Here is a 21450-nt window from a genome sequence, read left to right as displayed (position 1 = left end):
TGCTATGTTTTATAGATGTGAATTAGGACATTTAGGGCATCTGTGGGGATGAAAAGACATGTCTTTGCAAATCCTCATCAACCATGAAAATATTTAAAAGTGATGAAATTTAGAGCTACAGCCAAAAAGGGCTGGGAGATTAATTCCTTTTAAATATTTTGTAGCCTTGGAGTTGAACTACAGATATTAAAAATCTATTTTAATATTTAAGTGCTAGCATATTAGCATACTGTTATTTTCAGGGATGTGAAATCTTTATAGTAGGAAGCTTCTGTGCAGATTTAGCCATATTATCTGTAGTAGGATATCCATTTGCAGAAGATTCATTCATGAAGCTAACTAATAAAAACTTTTAGAACACTGAAACTATCCCTTGTCCACTAGTCCTAACAGTACTGTGTTTGATTCTTTTATGGTACTTCACTTATCTCCTTAGAGCACAAGTTTAATAATACAGACCACACAAATTTATTCAAATTCAGATTATTGATAAGAGGCTGTCTGTATGTATGCACATCTCTTGTACAGGAAAGATGGGATAAATACAGTTCCTTGTTTTTGTCATAGTGTTGTTGTTTCATTAATGCACCATTTTGGCTACTAATTTGTGAGATGCTGACAGAAAACAAACCGAGCTGATAGCTATTTCCTATTGCACAGATAATTACAGCCTGCATTAGTAAGTGCTTGGCCATGATGCACTTGCAGCTTTGTTGTAGTGAACTGAAGTGAATTTAACATCATACAGATGTCTGGATTTTACTAAATGCATGTGAGTGACTGTGGGTATTCCTCCTCTTTATACTAAAAAATACTGTAAAGGACTTACCACTGTTGTTAAAACCAAGAGGGGAAAAGTGAAATTTTTCTTTTCTTTCTTCTTGTTTATTGCTGGAATCACTTCACTGAAATCAGTAATTAATAACTTATATGGTGATTAATTTCTTACGACAAAAACCATCCCAGTGAAAGATTAATACATTCACTGGATCATATGCACCTGATTTAGTTGAGGGATTATAGCAGTAAAAGACTTTGTGACTAACAATGCAATTGTTAAAATCCATTTTGAATTGTGCTGTATAGCAGTTACCATTCAAGTCTGTTATTGTCCGTATTACTGACTGTAAAGGGAAACATAGTTCAATATATTACATTCTATCAGGGAGATGAAACAGTAGCACAATTCAATTTTACAATTAGTTTTCAAACTGATTATTTTATAAAAAACCCAGAGTATTTGCTAAAGTCATACTAACAGAGTTCCCCTTATTTCTTTCTATCTAGATAAGTGAGTTGGGTATTTTATTTATAACTTACATAATACTCAACCTCTTTCATCGTGTGAATATAGGGGGGTTTTAAATCAATCTTTCTATCTGTCTCTCTGTCTATCAAGTTTATATATAAACTCTTGATTTTTACTGATGATCTACTTCGGTTTGAGTCAATATCTGAAAGTTCTCAGGCATGGGTACTTCTTGCCTTCTGGATTGCTAGAGCCACACCTTGGGAGCTTCTTACTGCTTTATGCTTAAGTATGGCTTCTATCCTTGGTCAAAGACTGGGTGTCTGACACTTAGGAGTAATATGTTATTTCTGAATGTTTAACTTTAGAGTGTGTTTGAAACAAGTTTTTCAGAAGGAATAATAAATTTTACTGTTGTACTGACTTAACAGAAAAAAACCTGGCATTTCTACAAGGAAATGTTGTAGCTAGATTTTTTCAGTTGTTGCTGAATCTGTTGTTATTTCTTTAATTGCAGAAAGTGAGTGAAAAAGTAGGAGGTGCAGAAGGAACAAAACTAGATGATGATTTCAAAGAAATGGAAAGGGTAAGTCTAAATACAGCATGTATTCATTATTACCATGCATTTTTTTCTTTCTAGGACAGGAATTTCAAAGGTTTTGGTCCCGGAATCACTCAGAGAATCTTGAAACACTTAGCTTTTATTCAGCAGGACTGTGTTTTCAGTTTTCTATTTCTTTTTGTTTTCTAACTAAGGGATATGTAATGTATGGCACTCTATAATGCAAATACTTCATTCAGAGATTGGGACTGAAGTAATCAGCTACATTAGCTGCATTTAAACCATTGTAGAGGATCTCTGAAAATTGAGTCAGTCTACAAGACAGCCATTTCAGTGGGGAAGGGCGCTGGTAATTCTCAGCTCCTTGAGTATCAAGGCTCTAGGCATGACAGTGGCTCTGGAGTATTCATTCACAGGTTCAGAGGTCCTGTTAGGCAGCCTTCACTGGCAATGTGCTTCAGGTAGATGGAGCTAACCCTCCAACAAGCTGTTTGGTGAGGCTGGCAGTGATAGCACTGAGTGTCTCAGTGGAGGGAAAAAAAAAAAGAAAAAAAGGCACAGATGCGTGTGGCAGTGATAGTATTTCACCTAAAAGGATCAGTAGGAGCAGCATTTTTTCAGGCTTCAGCTTTCAAAGTTACCATCAAATCTTGTAATAAAAACTTGTGCTAGGAGATTTGTAAGGTATGTGTCTGATATGTAACTCTGCTTAAGTGAAAAAGAAGCTATTTATTTGTCAATTTGTATAATGAGGTGGGGGAAACATCCTGGATGAAAAATAAAGGGCATATACTTTGTACTTCTTACAAAGAAAGCACAGAGCTGGTTTCTCCCTCTCAGCTTCTGTTTAAGTGGGTGACCAGTATAGGCATTCCTACTGGAAAATGTTAACAAGGATTCAGAAAACTGGGGTAAAGTTTAGAGTGAAAAACAGGACATTGCAACAGCCAGGTGTGGATCCCATATCATGCTTGTAGGTGGGATGGGTTGGCAGCCCAGGAGACAGGACCACTGAAAGCTGTGGAAGGAATGGAGTAAAGCTATTCATTGCCTCCACACTCCCCACCTGGCCCTGTGTCCACTGCCAGCTTTCCTGCAGGCAGGGACATGATCCTGTCCCTGGTCTTCTGTTCCCTTGCCCCCACTATCCCCTGCAGCCTCCTAGCCATTTCTGTGTTCCCTTCCAGGCAGTTCAGCTACTTATTCACCCAAGTCTGGCAGACCTCTCTTGATTCTCTGTGTAAAGGATAGAGCAAGACCTGACAGATGGCAATAGCAACAGGAAACAGGAAAGACATCATGACACCATGATGCAACCAACCTATCTCAGGTGTTCTTTTTTAAAATAGGAACTTGCCATTATGATAAAGGAGTTCACTCTGTGGGACACAAGCTACCCTGCAGAGAAATGCAATGTGTCCTCTTAAATACAGAGTACAGGGCATTATGGGGATCCCCCAGTCTGCCAAAGCAGCATTTTTTTCTCTGAGACCTGATTCTGAGAGTAAGAATAGTTGCATACTTTGCTGCATTTAGTCTAGGATGTGGATAGGGACTGCTTCCCTAGGAAGGAAGACTTCTTACTACAAAAGAAAGTAGAAGAAAGTAAGGCTATTCAGTTCTAAGTTTTTTTAAAATTCTAAATATGGAAATCAGCCAGGGAGAAATAAATGGTCAGTGTATTCATGCTGATAGATTTCTTGAAACGGGGAACGGAGTGATATCTAGTCTTCCTTACCCCAGATTTGTCAGACATTGCTCTGGAAGTGGTAAACAGCACATTTTATTGTTAATAGTTGGTTTTGAGTGACTTCTGCTTTCCTCTCATTTTGCCAGTTATTAGGGGATCAAAGGTAGACAGTTTTCCAAAAAGCTGTCTGTGACTGTTCTATCAAAAAGTTTTCCCTGTTGTAGATGTTTCCCATGGTGATATAAAGAATTAGCCCTGTACAATAATCAAATGTATCAAATGTATCAATAATACTGTGCAATGTATCAAATTCCTAACCCATTCTGAGGTACTCTGGCCTTACTTGAGAATGGACCTGCTATAAACTGAAATGGTGGACTCATACTTTAGTCGTTTTTCAGATATTACCACCATTCTGGTACCAGGGGTGTTCTGAAGCACATAAAAATAAAATTATAAGAAGAGTTAAAAATATTTATAAGAACAAAATGAGAGAAAAACTTCTTCCTTTTGTCTAACTTCCATTTTTCTTTTTGTTTGACCCTCTGTCCTCTAGAAGGTGGATGTTACCAGCAGGGCAGTTATGGAAATAATGGCAAAGACAATAGAGTATCTTCAGCCAAATCCAGGTAACCTAATTTCACGATTTTACAGTTTTGCAGCACTTCTTGAAAACACTTTTTCTTACCAGTATAAAGTCTGACAGATCTCATCCTTGCTGGTGCAATTAAGGTTGGCACAAAATTGGCAAAGTTACGGTAAAGTAAACAACAGAGATGAGTACAGGCCTCTCTGTTAGGCTGTCATGGTGAATGGAGGCTAGCTTTGGAAGGCTTTGTTTCCCTTCTGAGTCTTCTTTCCTTAGGTGAGTGGGCAGCACATGCACACGAACCGGGTGCACTTGCTTGTAGGAGCCAGCGTGTCAGCACTGTGAGCACAGGGCCTCCCCTGGAGCTGGTGATGGCTGTGGCTGCCCAGGGCAGCAGGGCAGGGCCTGCAGCCAGCACCTGTCCCTCGGCTCCAGCCAGGAGCTGCAGGTGCTGGGGCAGGTGCAGCCCTGGCATCGGGCACAGCCCTGGGCATGGGGCAGCTGAGGCCCCGCCATCAGTCCACACCTGGAGATCAGGGGAGGCACAATGGGAGTGTCTGCATAAGGCAGCTCTTTCCTTCACCTTCCTAGTCATTTGCCATGGGAAGGAGAAGGACCAGGCAGTCCTTGCAGACCATGGAAAAGCAAAGTTCCAAAGCAACTTTCTTCACGGCACAACAAGAGATACCACTTTTCCTCTGGTCCTCTGGGTATTTCCCATCCTTGTTACAGAAAAGTGATGGTGCAAAAGAGTTGTTGATGTCATACTGGAGAAAATAACAGAAAATCAAATGTTATCAGGCATGTCTAAATTGACCCCTCAAAATAGAAACCAATGAATCTTTTTCATAGGTAGATGAAAGAGCAGGTTCGATTGGGCAGATGGAAAACTACATGTTCCTCTTTTGCCAAAGGTTTCTCTCAGGGAGGGGTGGTCTGGACCTGCAGTAAACAGTAAACCATTACATTGAATATTACAGAGATTTCTGTAGTAATCTAGGAACATAAGTGTTTTGATACTAACCTAAGTCAATGCCAGCATCACTGTTAAGGTCAATGGAGTTAGCTTGTGATAAATCACAGAATCACAGAATATGCAGAGTTGGAAGGGACCCTCAAGGATTACTGAGTCCTGGCACTGCACAGCACCATCCCCAAGAGTCATACCATATGCCTGAGAGTGTTGTACAAGCATTTCTCAAACTCTGTCAGGCTGGTTCTGGGACCACTTCCCTGAAGGTAAAATTAGACCGTCTGTCTACCATAAGTAACTTAGAGTTTAATGGAACTACAGACCAAATTCACACATTTACACTGAGAACTTTTATTCCTAATGGCTAGAAATAAATTTGAACTGCTGTGAAATGTTTCAGCTCCAGTGTGGTATGCTGAAGGACTATTGCTGATACAGATTAATTGGTGATTTTTTGATGTTAGACCACAGAAGACAAGATAATATTTTGATAATGCTGACAGTGGATTAAAAAAAAAAAAAAAAAAAAAAAAAAGGAGGAATAGTATTTACAAGTTCAAGGACTGCAAGAGAGAAAATAATGATGACCAGAACAGTTGCTATGTCAGACGATTAAATTCGGCTTATGTCAACAATTAAAATACAGCTTCATTGCTCATTGTAATGTACTCTGCAGGAAAAGCAACAGGATTGGCAAACATTATGGGGATAGTGATAAAATTGTTAACTGCTGTCAAACTGCTGTTAAGCAACATTGTGTAGACTGAGTAATAAGCTTTGGATATTTAGTGCTTCTCTGACTGCCTTCTTGACACATCTGAGTGGTTATGGTTCCTGTGAATCGTGAAACAGGCTCACAGCAAAAGCAGACAGCAAAATTTCTGCAGGTAGCTAAGGGTGTGATTTCAGGCACTCCTTGCAGTTTTAAATTTGCAGTGCTGCATGAAAGAACAGTTTTCATAGTCCAGCTACATATCCCTTCCTCTACTTGTGGCACATGCAAGTGGAATCAAAAAATTAGCATTGTAATAGGCAGGGGGAAGATTCATTTTTGTCCCTATATGATGAGATCATGTTGTTCATTCCACAGGTAAGAGGAAAGGAGGACTAAACCTTTTCAGCACTCACCTGATCTTAGATTGTTTTATGTCAGTTGCAAAAGGGCTCCCTATAGTGAAAAGAATTCTAATTCATTTTTTCAATAAAATAAAAATTTTTCTCTTTTAAAATTCTCCCTACAGCTGTATTACTTTTTACATGGGTCACCAAAAAAGCCAGTTTCTAGTATTTCCCATTTGCTTTCCCATTTTCATAAAAATTAGGAATATTACATTGAGAAAATGAGAGAATTTAATTTTAAAAGGGAAAATAAAAAACAACAAAACAAGCCACAAACAGGAAACAAACACTTTAACAGCAGTATTTTAAAGAAAATTAAAAGTTTACCTGGGTTTGATAGGAAGTAGAGGAGTTGAGAATAGCAGTAGCACACATTCCTTGAAAAGGCAATGTGCCTGGAAAACACTTGGATAACATAGTACTGTGATACTACAGATCACCTGAGTCCATGGTGTTTTGAAACATTAATTAAAGAAGTATGCATCATTGTCTAACTTTTGCTTTCTACTCTTACCTTGGTGTCCAAAATCTAGCCACTTCATTTTTTCCCTCTTATATTTCTTCAGTTTCTGAAAATACTCCCATTTGCTCCTGATTTAATTCAGCTTGCTGCCTCCACTCCCCTGACAAATTTTGTTTATGCCTTGTTTTCTTTTGTGCTTCTGTATTTTCTTATTGCGTCATTTCAATAACATTTAACTTCATTAAACTGTAGTTTCCTATACTGAACAGTCAGCAAGTCTGCTGACTGTGTTTTTGTAGTGGGTAGAAACAGAAGACATCAAGAAATTCAGATGTTGAAAAACATAATCTGATGTCACTCAAGGGTAATGGGAAAACTAAAAAAACCATAATTACTAAATGTTAAAAATACGTTGCCCTTTCATAGCTGCTATCAGGCAAAATAAGTACTGTGAGACTTGCCTGATTTTCCTGTGTGTGTTTCCATGTCTGTATCTGTGTGAACAGATACAAAGGCGGAAAAGTGAAACAGCAACAAGATCTCTCTCTTGAGATGCACTTTTAACAATAAATATATGAAAAACATTTGTTGACTCCAGTCTGCTAATATTTCATTTTGCTGAAGTAACTTGTGCAAGGCTGAGTTCTGTTGACAGGAAAACTAATTTTAAGAGGGCCATACAAAGTCAAGCATTTGCAAGGGGGAAGGTGGAGTGATTCATACCTGCCCTCCAGTAGCACACACAGTAATGTAGATAAGAAACATGCTCTGAGTCTGCATTGCTGGCAGTAGGATTTAAATAATTTACTCTCTTCAGGCCATTCATATGCTGTAATTGCAAAAATTCACTAAAGCACATCAGCAAACAAATTAGTTCTTTTATATTTTCTGTCTTTGTTTCCATCGATTACAATATTTGTGGTGTATCTTTTAATATTTGTTCTTCAGGTGTGTGTCTGAAATAAAATGCAAGCTGAAGTACAGTTGAAAACCTTATTGAAGTAGGAGTTTCCCTAAATCCCCATTAAAAAAAAAAAAGTATTGCAAAGGTTGCTGCACATCATGTTTGGGGACACGGCTTTCCTTAATATTCTACAACCAAAAAGCTTTCAAGCATTTAAAAAATAGGGGTTACCACAGTTTAATCTTCAGTGTACCTAGCCTGGACTTTTCCTTGAGGGTGAGGCTGGCTCAATCTGGTATCCATCTGGTACCTAGGGATTTTAAGATTAAGACGAATTTGGAGATATCTTAAAGATTTGCTTGTCTGTCACATGTCAAACATGCTATCTTGGGAGTGTTCCTGGGCTTACTTCTGTCCAAGTCATTTCAAGGGAAGCTTTGTCTTAGAAGTTCAGGACAGAGACTCCTCTCTAGTCTGCCAGCAAAATAAAAATAGTATTGACCAACAATATTTCATTCCTTTGTTCCAAAAAGAACTGATGAAAAATGGGGCTTAGTCCTAAACTTACATAGTATCTTTAAAATATGTTTTAAGTTGCTTGGATAATTTAAACATAAGAATGGATTTATGCCTGTAGGCATAAATGTAGGCAAACAATTACATGCTTGTAACCTCTGTCACTTGCCTTCTTCAGCTTCCAGAGCTAAACTCAGCATGATCAACACCATGTCAAAAATTCGAGGCCAGGAAAAGGGACCAGGCTATCCTCAGGCAGAAGCCTTGCTGGCAGATGCAATGCTGAAATTTGGCCGTGAACTTGGTGAAGAATGCAACTTTGGTAACTTGTTTACTTCCCTTTCCATTATAATGCAATAAAGGGTGTAGGAAAATTTAATATAGCTTTCATTATTAAAGGGCTGCACTCTTATAGAGGAAAAACATCTGTAAGAAGCATTAGAGTTCTGCTTCTCTGCAAGAAGCGTTAGAATTCTACTTCATCCGATGTTTCCTTTAAGGTTGGTCTAGGCCTGTTTTGAGTATCTTTTTAAGATTTCTGCTAGAGAAACTTTTTGTACAAATGGAAGTCAAATTGTTTCCATTTTGACCCAAAGGCTTTAGCTCTCTGTCATAAATCATGATACTGTGGCTGTGTTGGATTGAAATATGTACATGTACAGAAATTGTATTATTGTCCATGCATATATAGAACAAAGTTCTTAATCCTTAAACCAATTGTTACTGTTGTCATTGCAGGCAAGGAATAAAAACTAATAGATTTTTAATAGACTTTGCCCTTTTTTTTCTGATCAAATTCCACATTTTTAGGCACTAATGGACACTCTTGTCTTATCTGTTAACTGCTCTTCCCTCCAAGCCCAAATGAGTTTATAGCTGTCTGAGTTACCGATGTTAAATTGACTCTTAAAACTATATTCAGCAGTAGAGTTCTGATTATAAAAAGATGAGATTCACAACAGCATACTTTGTCTTTCTTTCTTGTTTGTGTGGACTTCTGTGTGGCCATTTTTACATGACAACACACAGGACCCTCAAATGGGACTATGGAAATACTATTCTCTATTTGAACCGTCATTAAATTGTTTTCCTGACATAAAGACATATGGAATGGAAAAAGTACTTTCTTACTTGCTCTATGTAATCCACTAGTAAGCTTGATGGATGTAGTTTGATTTGTGCTAAATACTACTGATTTTTTTTAATTGGTTGCCTCTCATTTATTAAATTTCAAACAAATTTTTAAAAGGAAAATGAACTAATAATATCTAGTTTCTGCAACTTGCTTTATATTCTGTGACAACTGCACTACCATGCAGCAGAATAGATACGACAATTATTTTCACATTCTTAACTAATAGTAGTTATTACAGCTATTTGTCACTCTGTCCAAATTTGGGAGGCTCTCTCATTTTGCAGTGCATGGCTGGCATCTGCTGCTTGGGAGACAAAGCTTCTGATTTCTCACATATATTGGTTTTCAGACCCTTCATATTCTTTGAAGGTGTTTTTTTTTTTTATCCCTAACCTATACCTCAAACCAGGAGGTATATTTGAGCTTCTTGTTTTTCTTTTTATGGAGCAGAAGTAAAACAGAGTGATAATGTTTCATTAACTCAAGTTAATCTTGGAGGACATTTCAAAAGGTAGTTAGGGTTATTGAAGTTTATGAGCTTCATATACCTACACTTGAGTAGTGTGCGTAGTAGACCTCTCAAGTGTAGTAGTACTATGAAGTCCATAGTCTCATCAAAAAAAAAAACTTTCATTTAAAAAAAAAATCTGTGAAATTGTTAAAAATTTTTACATTTGGTACTGTCACCACTCTCACTGATAGAAATGGGGAGACCTAGACTCGAATTAAACTATTTTTAATGCAGTGTGGTGATGATACCACTGAGTAAATACAATTCTTTTCTAGCATATTTATTTCAACAGAGTGAGGAATGAACGGACAACAAGTGATGTGGAGGAGCCTGTCATAGAACCATAAATAGAACCATCAGAGAACCATAAATCCAGCTGTATTACAAGGCATGAACTCTGTTGGCTGCACTATGTAAAATCTATGTTGCTCTTTCACAAAGTGCATCATCCTCTGTTTCCTAAATTTGAGACCTAAAATGAAATACTAACTGAAGTTGCCATGAAGTTTCCATGACTCAGTTTCATTCTATGGTGATTCAAAACAAACTTATTTTGACTGCATCTTTTCTTTCAGGACCAGCACTTGTTGATGTGGGAGAAGCTATGAAGGAGCTTTCTGAAGTCAAGGACTCTTTAGACATGGAGGTGAAGCAAAACTTCATTGACCCACTTCAGAATCTCCATGACAAAGATCTGAGAGAAATACAGGTATTGCCCTCAATGCAGCAATTTAATAATGCCAAATGTGTGGACTGTCTATATGTTTAGTATTTTTATCAGTTGTGTAGTTTAAAATGGGGCATTCAGGTTTGAAAATGACCTGATTTTTGTCTCTTTTGGCTTGAATTTTACTTTCAATTCTGTATCTCTTGATGATGCTTTAGAAAGGGAAAGATAAAAATTTGAACATTTTTTGATAGTAAAATTTTCAGTCTTATGTAGGCAAGAGCACAGTACTCTAAAGCTCATTTCACAAAGCAGATGTACTGATGTTTACATTCCATTTCCTAGTGCATGGCAAATGCTTAGCTGCATAAGTAGCTGCTCTTCTCAGCTCAGTAAGGCTTTCATACTGTCAAATGGTAGGTGGATGAAAGATATCTTGGACTGTTTGATATGATTTAGAAAACAGGTAGTTATAAATATTGCAGTGCATGACAAATTTATTCTTCTGAGAGAAAGTAAACACCTCAAGTAATCATGGTCATGCTGGTAACATTAACTTCTGGCCAGTTAAACATGGCATTGCTAAACAGATGAACATGAATGTTGCCTCAGGTAACAGTCTAGGAAATCTTCAGTATAAGATAGCATTAAGATAATTTAGTGGTCTGGTAGAAATGATAAAAATAAATCCGATGTTGCTTTGTTTATGAATGCTGATACACAGACAAAAATGTAATAAGTTGTGCTTTTAAAAGTATTTTCTCCTGAACATCTAGGGAAAATAATAGTGTTCAGGTAATTCTTCATCAGAATTAAAAAACAAGAAACCTGCATATCTTTTATAGAGATGGCAATTGAAGTTGTCCATTCTGCATGGCCTTTTATTAGTCTTGGTCTGTCATTTAGATCATTGCTTCTTGAATGGTATGTAAACCCATGTATTTCATTGTTCCGTATTTCTCTCCTCTGGGAAAGGGCTAGTGAACAGCAAACAACATATGTTTGCAAGTATGCATGGACTACCTGCTTACAATGCAATATTAGGAAAGTTGGGGAAGGTCCTTTATTGTCTGCTTGCATTTGTATTTTTTGTTTTTTTAGCATCACCTGAAGAAAATGGAGGGTCGACGCCTGGATTTTGATTACAAGAAGAAAAGGCAGGGCAAGCTCCCTGATGAAGAACTTCGTCAGGCTCTGGAGAAATTTGATGAATCAAAAGAAATTGCTGAGTCAAGCATGTTTAACCTTTTGGAGATGGATGTGAGATAACCCTTGTTAATCTTTGACCAGAGTCTTAGAAAGATAGTGAAGGCACTTTCCTCTTTATTGGACACAGTGAAAGGCTCAGAACCTGTAGTAACGTTCTATAGCATGTTCTTGTAGGAACAATTTTTTTGGCATTTTATAGGTAACTGAGCTAGAGAATGTGAGTCCTCTGTAGCATTGTTGTGCTTCCTAAATGCAAAGCATTACTTACAAAACCGAAATATATTTCATCTTAGAATTATGTAAATATAACTATTTATGTTTACTTGTGGTTATAGGGTTTGGGCCAAAGCTTTTGCTCAAGTGTGTGGGCTGCTGAGAAAACTGTAAAGATCAGAAATTATGAACTCATAACCCCATGGTCTCTGCTGTAATCAGATGCAATAATGAATAGAAAACCCCAAGTTACTGTGACTGTTCATATCTGACTCTGCAGAATATATTTTGCTTATATATTGGTTCAGATTGTGCATTTTCTAGGTTTATTTAACGTTCTATTTATAATTAATGTTGAAATTGTTAAATTAAGCAAGAAAAAACATCTCTATAACATGTCAGCTGAAGTCTTATAATAAGAATATGTAGTCAAAGGAAATTAATTTTAAGTATTTCTGTTGATGTGAATTACTTGATTTATTTTAAGTACACACCTATTCTAACTCCTCATTTTGTTACCAGATTGCTGTAGGGGAGCCATAACAAACCTGAAAATATTTGCATATAGAACTTAGTATTTGCATAGGAATTAAATATAGCTGCACTGAAATGAAGGAAATATAACAAGTTTGTAGTTTTGATCTTTGTAGTAACATCCATACCCATGTGTGCAAATAGTGCTGGCAAACATTACAACATTGTGGCATTGTGCACGATGAAAACTGCTAGCAATTGCATTGCCCACAAATTGGGGATCACTTCATGAGGGTGTTTCTTCCCTCATGAAGTGGAATGCTCTCTGTCCTCACCGCAAATATTCTGCATCCGAGTCTGTAGTAACTTTCTGTTTTGGTCTGCTTCACAGGTCAGAATACAATAGAAGCATGACCACAGTCCCTGTGGTTCTGCACCCTTCAAAGGCAGGGAGGTAGAAGGTGTATTATACTCTCATTACAGTCTTGTTTTTACTTTCATAGTATTTTCTGAATGTGGTAGGTCTATAGGCTGCTGTTCATGCAAATCAGCCATGGAGAGATGATCAGTGGGGAAGAGTTGCAGTTACCATTCCAGATCAGGTCATAATCAGACGTGGTAATGAATAAAGACTAATATGTAAATATTTACTGCTAACTGTGAAGCTGAATCAAGGTTTTAGAGAGATAAGTTAAACTACCTTTGCAGTGGACAGTGGTCTTTATTCTCTATTGCCTGATGTTTTGATGTCAATCCCCAGATTGAACAAGTGAGCCAGCTTTCTGCTCTTGTGCAAGCCCAGCTGGAGTACCACAAGCAAGCCACACAGATCCTACAGCGAGTTACTTCTAAATTGGAAGATAGGTAATGCACTTTTTGTAAGTTTCTTGAATAGTTTGATAGTTTTACAGAGGTAGAAAACCTATGAGGACAATACAATGCTGTTATCTTTCTCAACTTCATTCTTGTACTTTTATAAAATCAAGGGCACTTTCATTAGATGATTGCGAGCTGTGATTTAAATGCTGGAGATACATCTACTTCTAAGTATGAGTTCAGGAAAGCACCTCATCTCAGTAAAGCTATTAAATGTGAGTTAACTGAAAGTGTTTATATTTAATTCAGTGACACTCACAACTTGGATTCCTTACTGTTTGTGCATGTATTCACAACGTGTGCTCATTCTGAAAGAAGATGTTAAAAATTGATTTTGCAAAAGAGTATCTTGTTGCATTCTTATCTACCTGAAGATCTTCCTGAGCCAGAGTGAGACCCTCATTATTAACCACTTTTTAAAATATTCATCCTACTATCAGGTCAAACTTGATGCAGGACTTGAGCTATCTCTTCCATCCCTGTTAGTATACCTGCATATGCTATCAAAATTCCTAATCTTTTTTTAAAAGAGTTTAATAACTTTTACTTTAGAATTTCTGTTTCCATCAAAACAAATCAATCAGCTTCTCACACGCACATCATTCTTCAAAGAAATTTAACATTCAGGAAAGGTTTCTCTACTAATAATGTTCTAGCAGACTCATAGAAAACGATGAATATAATTCCCAAGAGGAGATAACGTTCACATACTGTGCAAAGGCAGCTGTTTTTTGATGTCATTAGTATAGATCAAGTTGCTAATACTGCTGGGTCTGTCAGTATTAATTTTCTCAGAGCATGCATCCTGAAAACCTCATTGAGTTCTAAGTCTTAAAGTCTTTGTGACTAGGAGCAGCACTTGTTTTGGTGGGTAGGCTGTAGTGCTGACTGTTCCTGGATACAGTTTACAGTACTGTCTAAACAGCTAACAGAACAATTTTTAACACTTGCAAAAGGGTACTGCAATTCGATTTCTTTACAGAAGCAATAAAAATGCCTCAGGAACAGGTGTTTTATCTAGTACTCCATAAATTATGCCATTAAGTGAACATACATCTCTACAATAGATTTCTCTTCCCATATCAATTCAGATGATCCTTTGCCCTTTTTTAATTTCTGCTAACTGGTCAGTATTTTCACTTCAAGTTTCAGCTGTGAATGATTTTAGCTTTGCAAGGACCTTGCATCAGAATGCTATGGTAATTCAGTTGAACTAAATCTTTTGCATCCCTAATTGTAAAGAGGCTGCTGGCTAAATCATACTTTATCCACACCGCTGGACACAAATTGAGCGCTGTGATGTGTTCACGCCAGAGATGAGTCAGGGATGTAGAGCTGTTACTATCCAAACTACTAGTCTTTCACTGCTGGTGATAGGCAGGTAGCAAGTAATGCATAACCCCTGGGGTTTGGTTGGTTGTGTTTTTTTTTTTTTTTTTTTTTTTACTATACAGACCAGAAAATAAATCATTATTTATTTTTAAGCTGAGCAAATTTGTTACTCTTCACTGTCAGCGATGTCTACAACACATACTGCCCATTTTCTGCGTAATCTTTAAAAGACTGAATGGAGCCTGTTCATGCTGGCTTCTAGCATGGACAATGTCTTTTAACTACCAAGACTGTCCTGTGTAAAATATTCACAAAAGAATTTTTTTAAAGTATGAGATAGACTGCAAAAACTAGAAAAAAATTAAAATGCACTTGTCTTCTATTTTTTCTTGGCTGTTTAGATTAGACTACAAGACTTTCTTCAAGAGGTACAAGTGAAAGAATTTCATTTTTTTTCTACACATTAGTGGAAGGCATAAATGTCCTTAAAATGCCATGATTCCAGGAACTGGGAAATACTGGGAGCTTGATGAACATTGGGAAATTTTCTGTAAAATTAATAAAAAAACTGGAAGGTCAGCAAAGACTATTTTAAACTCCCTTTTTCACCAAGTGAAATGAGGATGCAGTTTTCCCAACACAGTATCAGGACTGAGCAGCTGAGAAGCAGGAATGGTCTTCTTGGAGATATTACTTTTCTTAAGAAACATGACTTATGCTGAGCTTTTGGAAAATTTTTAGCAAGTCAGTTATACTTCATAATCTGAAAAAAAAAATGGTGTTTCATGAAAGCATTAAACTAGTTTAAGTATTTCTTAAAAATTTTACTGTCTTGAATTTTGCTAATGAGTGAGACAAAACAAAGGCTTTTTATTTATTTTGACCACTTCAACACTTCAATTATTTAAGGTGGTGGGGGTTTTTTGGTTGTGTTTTGTGGGTTTTTTTGTGGTTTTTTGTTTTGTTTTGTTTTGTTTGTTTGTTTTGTTTTGTTTTGGGGCTTTTTTGTTTATGGGTTTGGTTTTTTAATGTAAAAGAAAAGCACTCTCTAGTAACTGACTTATATTGGTATTTTGGATGGTGAAGAAAACCTTGTTATAAGGATCAAAAGTCACTAAGTTAGATGCAGATCTTTACAATAGATAAATCAAAATGTGCCACTAGCAGCATGTCTAGGGCAGATATAGAAAAGGTTAGAAAAATCAACTTGTCTTGTAAGTTCATATGAAATGTTCTTTCATATTAGAATTAGAATTAGAATTAGAAATACATGTGGTAGTGGTTCTGCATAAACTGCTCTGATTCTGTTCATCCCTTCCTTGGATTTTACCCTGGAATCTGTAAATAGACCCTTCCCTGGAAGATCTAGATTTCTCAATTAGAAGAAATAGTTGAAATTAATGATACATAAATGGTTGTTTTGAGAGCCGTGAAGACTGGACTTTTGTCCCTTTGTGAAACAAGTATTCCAAACAGCAAATTAACCAAGTATGCAGCTGAAGTCAGTACATTCCCACAGAGTCTTCTTACAAAATGACAAGAGTTGGCATCAATCAACTGAATAAATAATGCTTGCAAGGATTAGAAGCAAAAAGTAATGCTAAAATTGGGATGTTTGTATAGCCCTTCTCTAAGCATTGATAGTCACGTAAAAAGTTTTTTTTTATTATGAGTTTGTTGTTTTTGTTAGGGAAAAGGAAGATAGACAAATTGTTAGGTTTCTAAAAGGAATGAAGAATGAACAACTTCATGGCACAGTCACATTGGCTGGTTTTGGTAATTTAAACTACTGTTATAAACAAAATGCTACTCCAAATTATTCAACTTGTTTACTATGGATGATTGGCAGATGAGAATTTCAGCCTTGGAAATAAAGGTATTTGGTGCATCTTGTCTGCTAACAAGATATTGGCTCTTGACATTTAACTTTGATGTTTTGGCAGAATAAAAGAGGCATCATCTCAGCCCAGGCGAGAATACCAGCCCAAACCCCGTATGAGCCTGGATTTCTCAACTGGTGACAATACACAGCACAATGGAGGAATATCCCATGCCACCACACCCAAACCATCAGGTAATGTCAGAGTTTTGCGTCCATGCAGAAGTTGCATGCTTTCTTCTGGAGATTACTTTTTCCATGAGGGAAAATGAGAATGGGGATAGTACACAGAAGAGAGATGTTTGAACTGTTGTTTCTTTGGGAAGTGTTCATATCCTCAGACAGGAGAACAGAGATGGATTATCCATTGCTTTACATGTGTCTTTTGGCCAAAAATTTACTTTGTCCTAGAAGATTACCCTGAAATACAGACCTTTACAAAATAGGCATTTAGAAAACCAAAATAACAATTGAAAGTTTTCCACAAAAAATGCAGAAACCTAAGGCCAGCCATACCTCCATAACCATATTCTGCTTTTTAAAATCAGGTATTATAATGCAATGAACCTGAAAGTAAAAATAAGCTAAAAGAAAAACTAAGCTATATGAGCTACTTTTTTTGTCCAAGCAGGAGCAGCACAAGCAAGATTAACCATTAGTATGAGTGTACATAATTACGATCTCAAAGAATGGTTTATTTAATATCAGCACACACCATAGAAGGCTTATTATTTGTTTATTATTTGTTTCATACACAATAATGATCTGTTATCACATGGTACAGTGAGGGCTGGCCTCTGTCCAAACCCTTATTTTAGTTATTTCAGTTTACCTCAGTGACAATTGCTACCACGTTCCACCTTGCAAGACTAGGTGTTTTTCACTAGATCTTTAGTCAGGATTTCCTTTCTTTCCATCACATCCTGATGTGAATGTTTGATTTTCTCCCACATATACACAGTTGGCTCTTACACAACCTTGCAAGCTTCTAACAATCTCCTCACTATTCTAACAAGGAGAAGAATATAATAGAGATTCCTACTGCATGAGTGTGGCTTTAGTCTTGCATGCTAGAGCTCTCCTCATTCCACTAGTAATTTTCTTCTTTACTCCTTTTTTTGTAGTGTCATGAACACTTGTCTGTTGTAAGCCAGAGCAGACTGATTTTCATGTTTCTCTCCAGCATTTATATTTCCCTCTTCAGAGAGCAGTATTTAACATTTTCTTCAGTAGGGCTTATATTTTGAAGTGTTTATTGGTTTCAGAAGAATGCCTTCTTTGGAAATTCTTGAATATATGTTTGGAGTGATTAATTCAAAGAGTTTAGTTGCTAATTCATCTAAATTTCAGCCGGTAGCAATGAGGATACCAAACATGCTGTAAGGCTTATTGATGTCAGCACAGTAGGCTTCATGACAAAGAAACCAAAATACACTCTGAGCAATACGTAAAGAAAATACTTCACTATAGAATTTAATTAATTAAGTCTGGTATTTGAAAAACTTGCTCTATTAAGATCAATAGAAATGGAAAAATTTTGTTCTAAAATAACTCAAGCATGGGCCTTCTAACCAGAGTGAGTGTTCAAAACAAATATGCAGAATGTTTGAATCTGAAACTTATTAATCTTAAAGCCAGTATTCATGAAAAAGTAGAATATATATTCTTAGAACTCTCATTATGGTGAAGTGGCATGTATTGGTTCATTCAGATGACTGAAAGTGTATGAACTTTTACTATGGAAATTCAGGTGTGGATATAATTTCTTACTATTTAGTGCTGCTAAATCCTAAATATTTTGACCAGTAACAATTTTGGTTTTGGTAGGCTTGAAGCTATAGAGACTTCAGGGGGAGGGAAGAGGGAGTATATTTGTTAATTTCATATAACATATGAAAATCCAATCAAACTAATGACTTATAATAATATCCATTAGCCATCCTAAAGAGTTTATGGTCAGATATTAATGAACTAGCACATTAGAAAGCTCTCAATTTCAAAATTTTCTGAGTCTATCCTGATGGCTCTTCAATAATGTGTTTTTAATGGGGAATAAAAGTCTTTGGAAGCATGATACTAAAATTCAGAGGATTAGGAGCATATACAGTGGTAAGCTGTACCAGTGAAATTTCCAAATAAAGGGCAAACACACAGTTATATCTTCACTGTTGTTTTAAGCTACCACTTACACTGTCACCTGGGGTAAACAGACAAAGCACCTGTTTGCTAGTAAAGCTGGAAATATGTAAGGGCTTTTGCTTTTTTTTTTTTTTTTTTTGTGTGTGTGTTTTATTAACAAATAAAAATTAGGTTCCAAATTGATCATATTTGTGCTTTCAGGTCTGGGGTTGACTATAGCTTGGGTCTTTTGGGATTCTCAGACTTCTACCAGCAGGCACTTAGAAGACTTTTCTGAAGACTGTCAGAAGCTAATAGTTGTCTTCTAACAAAGCTTGTCAGTCCAAATATAGGTATTACCAAAGAACTGTCATCAGAATATTAGTGAGAACAGAAACAGCAAAATCTGTCATAGGTACAGTAGTAAAATGGGTACTCTTAAGTGTTGAAATTTTTAAGCATGTTGTTTCTGTGTTTCTTCTTCTTAGGTGTTCACATGGATCAGCCATGCTGCCGAGCTCTGTATGACTTTGAACCAGAGAATGAAGGGGAGCTGGGATTTAAAGAGGGTGATATTATTACCCTCACTAACCAGATTGATGAAAACTGGTATGAGGGGATGCTTCATGGCCAGTCAGGCTTCTTCCCCATCAATTATGTTGATATTCTAGTTCCATTACCCAATTAGGAATGCTGATCCACCACCTCTGACACAGCTGTGTCAGTACCACTGCTTTCAAAATGCTGCTTCTTACACCTTACAAGTGCAAACTGCAGTGGTTAGAGTTACCAATTCCTAATGAGCATCTTTGGTTTACGTGTTGTCATACTATGTGGTGGTGATGCGTTGTATCTTCTGAGCCAGCATAGTGTGGATTAGTTTATTGACTGTGCTGGCCTGGTAGTAACCAGAGCCATTAGTGAGATGAAACGGGGAAGATGATGGCAAGCAAAGCAGGTAATTATTCATAGTGAAGTAGCAGGAAGTGAAGGTGGTGTTGGGAAGATAATGCCTATCACCACTGTATTACTTTTTCAGTCTTAGTTCTCAATAAAAAGAGGGAAAAGTTCTTGCCATTCCATCTTTCCCTTCCTAATGATACAGTTCACACAGGTCTAACATTGACTAACCAGAATTGTATCTTCCAATCAAACTGGCTGGCTGTTCTCACAGAGAGGGCATAAGTGTAGATCCTCTGGTTTTCCAGAAAGTGAACCACTGTACTATGTGTCCTGCTGCTCTCTGCTAAGTTTTATATTCTTAATTATTGTTAAAAGGCCTATTTCCCTCCAGAGGTAAACTGTAAGCTATCAAATGGGGATTCCTGTAGTAGAAATGTTGGACCACAAACCACCTGAATTTGCCCTTCAGGAACTTTTAGCATGCTCACCAAAATGCCAGTAAATGGGCAAGATGGGGAATAAAACTGGCATTTATTTAATGTTTCTTGTCAAGTCTTGGCACAAAACCTTGCTGCTTAAGCACCAGATATCCTTTGTAAACTCATTCACTGAGGAATACAGTAACCAGCCAAACACAACCCTAATTTAATTTGTTTCTGTCTGCCATGTGTTCTTGGAACATCATTTGTGCATACTCTCTCCTCAATGAGGACAAAATAAAACATGTTATTTTTCTGTTGAGCAACTGAAGACATGTGGCTGTATATATAAAAACATTTCCCATCTGTTTAGTTGGTTCTCCTGTGTTCCTCCTTCCTGCACTTGGTGTGTACAGTGCTGTGCCTAGCTTCTTGGCATTCTTTTGGTAACAGTTGCAGAAGTTCTGTTAGTTTAGTTATCCAGAGTTCTATTTATCTAAATTGTACAGACTCTATCAGAGGTTTAATGTGCTGCTTCGAATGTGCCACTTCAGTACTGGATGATGTGAAATGAAGACAATTCCCTACTGCTTAATGTATAAACTATATAATGGAAATCTGTTATTTCAAATAAATGCTGAGAGAATAATAGAATAACGTTGTGGATTATTGCTTTGTTGCTTTAAAATCTGCTTTGATAATTTCAGCTAACAAGAATTTTATTTTAGAAAGCATATTTCTCATTTCCTGCAAATGTGAATTTGTTTTTTTTTTTTTGTATTATCATTTTACTTCAGTCAAATTCATCTCATGCATATAATGGCCTTTATAAGCAGGATGAACTTAACAGTGACCACATTAAATTAGTCTCTCAATGACTAGCATGCAGTCTTGTAGATACAAGTTATTGCTTATCAAAGAACCCTGGCGTCCACAATGCTAATGAAGCTTAAAGACTTGGTAACTTATAATTTATTTATGGTTTAAGTAAAAACAGAGATACTGTTACAAGCAAAGCAGACTTGACTTGGAGAAAACTAATTTAAAACAATTCAAGTATTTTTGTGCAGTGAGAACAAAAAGACTCACTTTTCCTATCCCAGTTCCCAGGCTCAAATTCACTCCTGACTCTTCCCACCAGCTGCTCACTGGCATGGGTACTTGTAGGTGTACAGTATGTCCATAAAAGCTCCTCTCTGCTGCTTCTCCCTCCTCATTTTTTTCCCCCTTTTCAGTGATGAGTCGAGGACAGGACTCATTGTGATTATCTGTTGGTGTTTCACGGACTATCTCCACCTCACTGTTCTTCAACGTTGGTGTTCCCTCTGCTCAGAGTGTTTCTCACTCTTATTTTCCCCCTCTTCTGCTCTCTGCCATATGTTCATGTCCCAATGCACGTTGACAGAGACTGACAGAGTAGAAGAGTCTTTCAGAGATGGCACCTCATTCAAGGCTCTGTTCAAGGTCAGGCTGGACAGGGGTCTGAGCAAATGCATGTAATTGAAGATGCTCATTGCGGAGTTCTTGGGCTAGGTGACATTTTACAGTCCCTTCCAACCCAAACTATTGAAAAAATATAGATAGAGATATAATTCCTGCAACTTTTTATTACAGTTCAGTCCTAAATCCTATGGCTGGCCTCTAAGGAA

At 37.0% G+C, this 21450-nt stretch overlaps 1 protein-coding gene across 1 annotated transcript in view; it reads left to right on the top strand.

Moving 5' to 3' along the window:
* Nucleotides 1–20467, top strand: part of SH3GL2 (SH3 domain containing GRB2 like 2, endophilin A1) — a 92897-nt gene extending 72430 nt beyond the window's left edge. Inside the window, exons 2-9 of the mRNA XM_053932935.1 lie at nt 1767–1835; nt 4058–4130; nt 8244–8387; nt 10287–10420; nt 11480–11638; nt 13035–13138; nt 16426–16556; nt 18968–20467. Coding sequence (XP_053788910.1) covers nt 1767–1835; nt 4058–4130; nt 8244–8387; nt 10287–10420; nt 11480–11638; nt 13035–13138; nt 16426–16556; nt 18968–19167 — 1014 coding nt within the window. The 3' untranslated portion in view covers nt 19168–20467. The remainder of the gene's footprint in view (nt 1–1766; nt 1836–4057; nt 4131–8243; nt 8388–10286; nt 10421–11479; nt 11639–13034; nt 13139–16425; nt 16557–18967) is intronic.
* Nucleotides 20468–21450: the final 983 nt, after the last annotated feature.

This window comes from Vidua chalybeata, chromosome Z, assembly GCF_026979565.1.
Source record: "Vidua chalybeata isolate OUT-0048 chromosome Z, bVidCha1 merged haplotype, whole genome shotgun sequence".
In the NCBI taxonomy this organism is placed as follows: domain Eukaryota; kingdom Metazoa; phylum Chordata; class Aves; order Passeriformes; family Viduidae; genus Vidua; species Vidua chalybeata.
The sequence above is the reverse complement of the archived record's forward strand: the minus strand, read 5'-3'. Positions and strand labels throughout refer to the sequence as shown.